At 33.4% G+C, this 10,888-nt stretch overlaps 2 protein-coding genes across 2 annotated transcripts in view; both read right to left on the reverse strand.

Annotated features, from left to right (window-relative positions):
- Nucleotides 1-766, reverse strand: part of LOC111491024 (acetylornithine deacetylase-like) — a 2,326-nt gene extending 1,560 nt beyond the window's left edge. The window contains exons 1-2 of the mRNA XM_023139742.1: nucleotides 381-766; nucleotides 53-297 (exon numbers count right to left, since the gene is read on the reverse strand). Coding sequence (XP_022995510.1) covers nucleotides 53-297; nucleotides 381-710 — 575 coding nt within the window. The 5' untranslated portion in view covers nucleotides 711-766. The remainder of the gene's footprint in view (nucleotides 1-52; nucleotides 298-380) is intronic.
- A 4,990-nt stretch (nucleotides 767-5,756) lies between these two features.
- LOC111491029 (transcriptional regulator SUPERMAN-like) lies at nucleotides 5,757-6,772 on the reverse strand. The gene has a single exon (XM_023139751.1). The coding sequence runs from the start codon at nucleotides 6,770-6,772 to the stop codon at nucleotides 6,050-6,052; it is 723 nt and encodes a 240-aa protein (XP_022995519.1). The 3' UTR covers nucleotides 5,757-6,049.
- Between the last annotated feature and the right edge of the window lie 4,116 nt (nucleotides 6,773-10,888).

The raw sequence follows: 10,888 nt of genomic DNA on the forward strand, positions 1-10,888 counted from the left end.
AAAAAAAAAAAAAAAAAAAAAAAAAGAGTGTCTTCGAAGAGCAATGACTTACAGAGGTCCTCCTTTTAAATCATCGAAGTACCCATCTTTCCAGAGTTGTTCTACTCCAATCCCTGGGATTGAACTGTTCTCTTCAGACACAATGAATATAACAACAACAGAGTTCTTGAGCTTTAATTTAGTTTGTGCAAGTTTCTTCAGAAGTTCAGTTAACAGGGCAACATGTCCGAGGCAGTCAGTAGTCCCACGGCCACGAAGTTGATCTCCAGAGATACTCAACGAGAAAGGGTCAAATGTCTGTATGTATAAACAAATGGGTTATAGTTAAAACAAATGGAGACATGGAGAATGAAGAAAAAAAGCACGAGGAGAATGAATACCCAAGCGCTGGGATCGGCAGGGACGACATCCATGTGACTCCCAACGAAGGAGACTACTTTGGCAGAGTCGGCGCCAGGGTAGCGAATGATCAAATGTCCACGGCCGGGAGTGTAGCTGACTTGTTTAATGATCAAGGGTCCACCATTTTCAGTGCTGTATGGATCGAGAACTTCACGGACGTGAGCGCCAACCAAATCCTCTTTGGGAACGAGGTCTGGTGGGTTGTTCTGGACGTGCTGGGACTCGCTGATTAGATTGGAGAGTAGAGAAATGTAGCTTCCCTTCTCGAGCTCACCCAGAATGTCTTTGACGGATGCATTGGAACCCATGGCTGTGATTCTTTTCAAACAATAAAGATTTGCACACAGAATCGTTTACGTTTTTTTGGAGTATTTATAGGCCAACAAGGAGACGTATCGACTACGATTTCTTCTGAAAAACAGAACGCAAGGGAGGGATAATACCCGATCCCATTGTTATTATTGTTATTTTGACATGTGACTTTATTAATTATTTTTTATTATTATTTAAAAATCAATACCAATATTTTTGAAATTAAAATAAAATATTTAAAATTTTATTCACAAAAAATAATATAAACGTAAAAACAATTCCGACCATAAAATCTTTTTTTTTTTTTTTTTTTACGAGATTCATTCCTTCACATCATCTCAACATAACTTTTTGTAAATTCTTATAAAAAGACGATAATAATAATAATAAATGAGGACCAAAATAACAACTAAATCATATGATGTTTTGAATTAATTTAATTTGGCTGGAATTTAAAGAAAAATGTCCTTACCTATTGTGAAGAAAGGAATGTCGGGAAGAAATTATATAAAGCAAATACTACATATTTATATTAAATTATTTTTATTAAATATTAAAAAAATAAAGCAATTCCGTTATTGACCTACTACACATAGTTTTAAAACGTTTATCTTAAGAATATTTATTCGTGAAATATATAAACGAAAAAACATATATATTATTACATTTTTATTTTACACGTCATTCCTATTTTGTTCTTTTTATCTATTTTTAACATCTAATTATTATATTTTTAAGAATATTTTTTATAAAAGGAACCTCTATCTTTAATTTTAAATTCAGAGAAAATTAAAATTTAAAAATTATGATAAAATTTACTAATATTGTAATTTGATAACGTATATTTTTCAAGAGACCCATTTTATTCATGTTTAGTTACCTTATCTCAAAAGTGCTTTCTCCATTTTTTCGCCATTTATGAAGTTTATTTTGATTTCTCGATGACGGTAAGTAAAATTAAATTTGTAAATTTAACTATAAAAAATAAGAGACGTAATTAAGGTTCCACGTTGAGAAGCATCGTGTGCATAGGCCAAATAGTGATCGTAAAGTTACAATAGCAACTTGGATTTGGAGTCTTCGATAAAATTCAAATGAAAGGAAAACGTGCCACAAATACAATATCCTTATTTAATGTAAATCTTTATCTTACAAATCGACTGCTTTTGTCTTTTTCATTTGTGATAACCTTTAGCTTATTCTATTGTAAGGATGGAAAGAGAAAAAAAAATTGGTGACAATGTAACGTGCCACAAAATGGTCCTTTTTTAATTCAATTATTTGTGGGGTTCACTCGACCGTCAGAGTTATTAGCCCTTCAAAAATAAAACACAACGTTACAGATCTAGAGGTTTCGATATAGTTTTTAATTTTGTTTAATCTCACAAATTGTGTCATTTAAATAAATGAGAAGTACATAAATGAACTGAAATCAAATATGAAAAAAAAAATGTTTAAAATAATTGAATGTTACTATCCACCTTCCTTTTTTGTGGTTCAATCACTAAGAACTTCAAAGTTAAAGTTGTTGGGTGACTTTTTGGGAGTCTCTTAAAATACATGTGAGTGAAGACAAATAAAAAAAATAATGTTAGATAAGGAATAAAAGAAAGATGAGAAGAAGACAAATAAGATATACATATAGATATGAAACATGTGACGAATCGTTTTGGGATTTGGAAATTTATGTTCATACTTAAAACCATTCACGATTCAACATTTTCGTACCGATTTTCAATGCATCTATGTTCATCCTATTATTCTTTATTATACGATGTGATTTTGATGAGTTAAAAGAAATAAAATTGGAGAAATAGAAAAAAAAAAATTAAATAGATTACATTATATATTGGAGTTGGGAAAGTAACAAAGTTCCAAAATATTTTGAGAAATTCTAAAACTAAATACATTATATATATTAAACCAAAGTGTTTCACATGACAAATAAATTAAATTAAAAATAAAATCTTATCCTTTCTTTTCCTTCTTGTTAAGCCCAAGCAGAAATTAGCAATCTCTTTGCTAACGAATGAGTTATTACAGATAGGTTCACAGAGTGGCAACAAGAATGCTAGCGCTAATAAGAGAAGATTACGAAATCCCACGTCGGAGAGACAGACATTGGGTAATGTGTTGACACGGACTCTTTTAAAACGGTGGGAGGTTGACGTGGATATGTTGCAAGGTGGGCAATGGCGAGGTTGAGGCGGATATGTTGGAAGCTGAGCGTTGGCGTTGGGAGGTTGAGGCGGTAGGAGCATGCAGCTGGCGGGCCTATCTGAATGGACCATAAAACGGATGCGTACGCCCACGACCATAACGAATGTCCAGACAAATTGGAGTGGTGGGCTTTGGTTAGAGGATGGCCTTTTCTTTGCTCTACTCTTCTGGAATCTGATTGATATGGGTTAAAATAAAGGCAATGATTTTAATCAAGTTTTGGACCACTCTTTCTGATATGTAACTGAGAGGCCACTTGCTCCCCCATTTTCACCGTACACCAACCAGTAAACCTTTGTTTTTATTCCCTTTTCTTATTACTATAAAATTAAAAAAAAAATAAAAAAAAAGGGTAAATTCAGTGGATTAAATGCGCTAATAACTTGACCACTGAACAAAAGGCTAAAAAAAAGATATGGGAAAGTACTGAGTTTGATGAGGTATGATGGAGCCCATGAAAATTCCTAAACCTAAAATTGAATGCATTTCCCCAAATAGAGTTATGACCCCTTTTTAATTTCTCGCTGCTTACACCGAACCTAACTGAACCGAAGCGAACCGAACCACTGCTCTGCACTGTCTCAATGTTATTACAACTTCCTTTTCCTTTTGGTCCCCCTCCCTCTCTTTTTACCCCCACATTTCCCCTCTCTTTCTTCTCCCAACCCTAATTTACTTCCTTCCTTCCATCCATCCATCCCCACTCCCTCTCTTTTTCAACCTTTTTAACCGTTTCCATAAGTTCGAGTTTTGTAGGACTTGTGAGGTCGACAAGTTTGGGGTTGGATGATCTTTTACGTGATTCCCCTTGCTAATGGGGTATACAAATTATTCGAGTTTGAAATCATGGAACAACTCAAACCCACCACCCATCGCCAGTAGATATAGTCTGTTTTATTTTCTTCTTTAATCATTATGTAATCTAGCAATTCACGTCTTCGCTTGCACACCATTTAATGTCCAACTCTGATATCATTTATAAAAAGATTCGGGAGTGGGAAAGGTGGAAGGGAAAGCGTGTGGGAAGTGGGTTTGAGGTTAAGTCGTGGTCAGTGCATGGGAGGGGGGAGGGGCGCGAATTCCCAAGTTACCCAAAATCAGTAATCATTTTTTCTTCTTCCTTATCGCTTCATCGCCTTGTGCATGGTGTATGCTCTCTATTTTTCGCCCCACAAATCTCTGCTTTTCTAAAAGCGACACTTCTCACAACACATTCTGCACAAAACTCCTCTTTTCCTTCTTGTTTTTACCCCCAATTATGTCTTTCTTTTTCTCCACTCGTGTGCCATTTCGTATTATCATGCCTTCCTTTCCTTTCCTTTCTCTGCTATGTTTAGTACTTTCTCTGTCTCTCTCTCTCTCTCTCTTCCTTTTTTCTTGCTCAATCATGCTTTATGTTCATCATCTCATTAAATTTTAATCAAAACTTGGGTCTTTTTTTTTGGTAATATTAACACTAAAAAGGAGTTCTTTAAAGTGTTCATCAATTGCATATACTGCTATATAACAGCAGATCTATATATACATACACACAGATTTTGTACACTGTTTGTAGTCATTTTTAACACAAATTATCCTGCTTGCTTCTCTTTTACTACCTCTAACATTCAATTTTTTTTTTTTTTTTTAATTATCCTGACCATAATACATCAAATTATTTCAATGAGATCTATGAATGTGACTGACCATCTACTTGCTTAAGGGTGAGAAACAATACATGTGTAACAAGCCAATTTTGTCGTTACTCTCATAGTTTTCAAACGTGTCTGTCATGAAGAGTTTTCCACATCGTTAGAAGAAATGTTTCGGGATCTCACAATCCACTCCCTTTAGGTGTCACGTCCTTGATGGCACACTACCTAGTATTTGTCTTTGATATCATTTGTAACCGCTCAAGCTCATTCATATTAGATATTGTTTGTTTTAGCCTATTATATATCACCATCAGCCTTATGGTTTTAAAACACATCTTTTAGAGAGAGGTTTCCACATCCTTATCAGAAATGTTTCGTTTTCCTTTTCGGGGCCAATGTCCTCGCTGTCTCACTTCTCTGTAGGGGTTTGACTCTGATAACATTTATAACGGCCCAAGTCTACTGCTATAAGATGTTGTCTGTTTTAATCCATTATGTATCGTTGTCAGCCTCACGATTTTAAAGCGCGTATGTTAAGGAGAAGTTTCCACATCTTTTTATAAGTAATGTTTCGTTTTCCTCTCCAACCAACGTGAGATATCACAAAATGCATATCAAATCTGCATTTAGTGGTTATTATAAGACATACAAATTTTTGAATCCATATCGAATGGTTATTACAAAACCAATCACATCGGAGCGATCTCATCCAATAATCTTTACAGAAATACAACATCCTTCTCCAATGGTTTCTTCCACTTAACTTAGGCTCAAGATTTTGAGTACACATTCCATAAGGCTAAGATTACAAGACTCTTAGTTAGCTCTTCTTATCAAAAGGGTTTCATCAAAGAACTATACATATCCTCAACTAAGTAATCTAATGTTTGAGCTATATTCATGAAACTTGAAACCAAGTAATTGATATTGATCTGAAAGTAAGAAGATGATGTAATGTTCTTAAACCCTTGATTTAAGAACCAAAACAAAAAGGGATCAAATTCTGCACATAATCCAACCAAATGGATGAGTAAAACAGAAACACCCAATTCATGTAACTAAAATTCCAAATTCAAAACACAGTTTGAGACAGTGATCCTAAAGATGAGCTTCTTAATTGGTTCATTGAATGATGTTGATTATAAAAAAATAGAAACAAGAAAATAAAACAAAAGCCATGGATGATGGAAGTAATAATCCCCACGGAAATGTAGGCTCAGGATGCTTACTTTTACCTTGAAATCTGTAACCTAGAAAAAGACATTCCACTGCACACTTTCTTGTTCAGTCCCTTACCTCAAAACCCTAATTTTTCTTTTTCTTCCCAATAAGATTCTTCCAGAATTAAAATCCCCTCCTTTATTTATTTATTTTTTTTTATTTTTTTGAATTTTATTTCAATCCCAAACAGGAAAAACTTAACCCCCCAAAAGAAAAGAAAAAGAAAAAGAAAAAGAAAAAGAAATTGGCTTACAAATTGATCAATCTGATGATCTCTTCCTCAGACACGCAGCTTCAAAATTAGAGATTTTGTGTCCCTTTTCCATGAGAGTTTGAGTTGAAGGAGCTTGTCCAAGCCTGAGCTCTAGATCAACCTCTTGGTTGCTACTTTCCATGGCTTGTTCATCACTCAAGGATTGAGGGAAACTACTCGCTCCGGCACGGTGATTACGAATCGGAAAGGCCGAGGTAGAGGGCATGAAGTTGTTGAAGGAATGATGGGACATAGAGAAAAGAGAAGAGGGTGAGCGAATGTTGTAAGGGTTTGGGAATGGGTAGAGAACACACAACCCTCCACCATTAAAATCATGAGCCGGGATGATGAAAGAATTTGAGGTCAAAGAAGAAGAAGAAGAAGAAGAGGAGGAGGAGGAGGAAAAGGGTTTGATTGCGTTCGACGGGGCTTGATGGAGCCGAGCACGATCGCGACGGTGAACATTCATATGACCACCTAGGGCTTGAGCAGACCTGAACTCTCTTCTACAAAAAGTGCAAGTGTAAGACCTAGGAGGCCAAGTAGTTCCCATGACATCAGCGGTGTCCTCAGCGAAAGCCCTGACTTCCCACGAGTCATCGTCGTCGACAACGTCCGGCGTTTGCATAGGGCTTAAACTGTTCGGAGTCAGCCCGTGTCGAGTAATTTGAGAAAGAGGAAGAAATGAAGAAGAAGAGTATTGAAAGAGAAGGTCAAGGTGAGCAGCCATGGAGGAAAGGGCAATTATAGTGAACTGACAATGAATAGATAAAATAGGCATGATTGAGTTAAAATGAAAGGGGGAATGGGGGGAAGGAGACAAAATGAAGCTCTCAAATCGGTGATATCACCAAATTATTCTTAAGCAAACGCATTTGGAGTTTAGCTAGAAATTGACAATATTCTCATCAATTTTGAACTTCAAAACCCTATATCTCACATCTCTCTATTTTTTGACAAAACCCCATCAACCCCAAACATCCAAATTCATCCAAAAATTTAAACTTTTTTTGTTCTTTGGCTTCTTCGCCTCCTTAATCAATCCATTTCTGAATCTGACATGCTTTCAAAACACATGGTAAAGCTCATCTTCAAATGGAAAAAAACCAAACACAAATGACAATCTTAGTGTTTGTTGTCTTAAAGAGACAACCCTTGTTTCTGCCGTCTTGTGTTGAATGCCACCACAATATAACTAAGATCTTCTTACGCTACCTTAAGTTTTCTAGTTGGATTCGCAGCAAGGTTTTCAATTCATTAATAATCCCAAATTAATACCCACAATTCAACAATTCAAGGGGAATGAAGTATTTCTCGTAAGAGTGTAGAAACTCCTCCTTAATAGATGTGTTTTAAAACTGTGCGATTGATGGCGATATGTAACCGATCAAAGTAGACAATATCAGCTAGTAGTAGTGGCTAAGATATATATATGTAAGGATTATTGAGTTAGTTCGAGTTTGGACATAGCGGGGACCGAGGAAAAGGGAAAAGGAAAATTGATGTGGTTGAAATTTAAACAGGGGAAAGGGGTGGAGGAGGTTGACAATGACAACTTAAAAGTGCTAAATGAAATGAACAAAAATTCATTTCGATGAAATGTTAGGTGAACAAAAAAAATCTTATCATATGATTTTATGGGGGCCATATTTCTTTTTAATCTTCAACGTTTCTCAGTTTCTCTCCGTTCGACCCATAAGTTCGGTTGGTTCGTGTTGTTCGAAATTTTATTTTGAAACTATGATCAAGTGTTACTTTAAACACTCCAAAATAATTGTTTAATTATAAATTTAATCTTTCATTATTTCTTAATTACACGGCGTTTGGATCAGGCTCTATAATGGGTTTCACTTTCACCTCAAGTTGTGGCCCATGAACCATGACTTGCTCATTATGGGCCGAATCAAACCCCATGAATTGGCCCAATCAGAAAACATGGAAGCCCATCTAAACTGCAGTCTGCCAACAAATTGGGCCGTTATTTGGTGAAACAAAAGCCCACCAATAACTTCCTTAATATATTAAGAAATGTTTAATTATAGATACTATGTCTTCTAATGATTAAGAGTCACGAGCTATCATTATTAACTTTATCTTCTTTTTTTAATTAAAAAAAAAATAGAGATTATTATAATATTAGAGCGCAATGGGTATGTGACTCGATTATATGAATTTATCTGGCATCGTTGACTTTTGTAATTTGTGATGACTTTATACATATAATAGACAATGTTTTAAATAGGCTAAGTTTGTTGTTATTCTTATTGTTGGTGAAACAAGAACAAGTGTTGTTATGTGCATTCTCTTCTCGAGAATAATGACATCTTGCTTTTCCCTCTTTTCTTCCCTTTCACTTAAAAATAGACGCCTAAATCAAAAGTTGGACATTTCATTTTATTCTTCTAATGGTTCGGATAGCATATTTTATTGAAATCATTAATTTTATCTTTTAAATTTTTTTAAAAATATGTGTATTCACTTACATATGGCTATCGAATTAAGTGTTTGATCTTTAAAAAATATATAGATATAAACAGATAAAATTAAATAATGATACCACATGTCATACTGTTTAAATATAATAAATTAGATAATAAAATAATATTTAGATGCCTTGTATTTATCGTTATCACTGGACGATTTAAAAATATATATATATTATGATTAGGGTTGGAGATAAGTATACCCAAAGAATTTCATTTTTATTGAAAAAAGTAAATAAAAAAAAAAGAAAAAAAAAGATGAAATTTTTGGGAGTTTGAAGCTCACGCGGTTTGAAAAGAGCGTGGTAGTAGGAAATGAATGGATTTTGGAGGACCACCCGGAATTTAAGGAGAAGAATTAGAGAAACGGAGCGGTTCCCAATGGAAAATGACAGGCACCTCGTGGCCGACAACCATAGGTTGCCACTCTCGGGGCTGTGGTGACCTGGATTTGCACGTGAATGTCACTCACCTTCTTCCTCCTCACGCTTTGGTGTGGTGTTCATTATTTAAAAAAAAGCCAAATTAATCTCTTTATTATTAATTTAATTTAATTTGGGAGTCAATGCTCAAAACCTAAACAATTTCCTTTCTTTTCAGTTTTGACAATTCATTTAACCCACTACCTCTCTCCACTTGCATTTTTTTTATATAATAAAAACGTATATTTATCATGCTTTATGAGTTCATATTGTGTATACATCTCACTTAAATTATTAAAAGTTGCACGAAAAAGAACGTCCCTTTCTCTACTTAAAGTAGGTGATGAAAGGTGGAAAATAACGAATACGACAATAATAGAGAAACGGGATCAACGGATATCATTAAAATACTAAAAATATGAACAATGGTGGGATGCTCCACTTACACTACATGCCTCATGCTCCCAAATTGATATATGTAAATTAAATTACAAGTTCTAAGGTTTGTTATTATAAATAGAAGTGTACATTTATTATAATTCGTTTAAATTAAAAGAAAAAACATAGGGTTATAAATTAATATTTAGTACGAGGATACATAGATATGTATATGTTTTTTTTTTCCCACCTAAATAAAAAATAATATATTTTGCAGCTTGAATGTTGAGGTAGGCATTATTAGATTTTGACAAGTTGCAAAACCCTAGCCAATGCTTATTTAATAATTAGTTTTATAATATAAATGTTGGTTGCTGCAAACAAAATCTTATCTGAAAAAGAATCTGTGCCAAAGTTTGTTTAGTGGTTCAAATTAGTCTTTGATTAGAGGGGAAAATGTAATTAAATTTACACTTAATACTAAGAAATAAGGTTGTACACATGCCATTCATGAATTTAGCTTTATATTTCCGTTATTTATATATATAATGCAATCTAACGTGAGTATAGTATAATGTTTTGACAAGTATTTAATTCAATTAAAATCAAATATTATTTATTTTTTAAAAGATGATTAATGCATTAACCAAATGGTTAAATTGGGATTAATACAAGGATTATTAATAGGCTCCTAATTAACTTAATTTTGTTTGGAGTTGAATGGATGTCGATAAGCTCCATGAATCCAAACAAAATTGAAGCAAAAGCAATGAATATTGATTGGTCAAACCCTAGTTGGATTTGTTTTAATGCAACTTGCACACAAATAAATAATTAATTATACTCATTAAACATTTATTTATTTATATTTAAAATCCCATTGGTTGGATGCATCAAATAGCACATAAACAATTTATTTTTAAATTTTTGTCTTATTCTCAACAAATGGATTACACCCTCAAATATAGACATTGCCATTAAATGACAATTTTTTTTTAAAAAAAAAGATTAAATTTGTGTTTGAATTATTAGATTCCATGACAAATATATATAAAAGACATGGTTCTTGATTTTAGAACCTAATTATTGATTAAGATTTACTCGACTTAAAATTAAAAATTTAAAAACTCTAATTTAATCTTAAATTAAATTAACACAGTTGGGTTGTTATAAAGTTTGAAACTTTGGATTAAACATGAATGGAAAATTATATGGTAGCGGATTCATCAATTAGGTTAGAGTCAACTTTTGATTATTTTTTTTATTTTTTTTTATTTTTTATTTTTTTGAAGGGAGAGAAAAAGAGGAAAGAGAAATTGAAAATGGGTGTCCAAGGGTGGGATAAAGAGTCCACTTTTCCTTTTAACTTTTTCTTTTAGGCTTTGAACTAAACCCTAACCCTAACCCTAACCCTAACCCTAACTTATGGTCAACTTTGTCGTAAACCCTGGTTAACTAATTTCTTCACCCAATTTTAAATATATAAGCATGAAATTATTTTATTGAATACCAAAAAAAAAAAAAAAAAAAAAAAGTCAAATCATAGTAATTTTACATTAATTA

Source organism: Cucurbita maxima, unplaced genomic scaffold (assembly GCF_002738345.1).
Source record: "Cucurbita maxima cultivar Rimu unplaced genomic scaffold, Cmax_1.0 Cma_Scf00016, whole genome shotgun sequence".
NCBI lineage: Eukaryota > Viridiplantae > Streptophyta > Magnoliopsida > Cucurbitales > Cucurbitaceae > Cucurbita > Cucurbita maxima.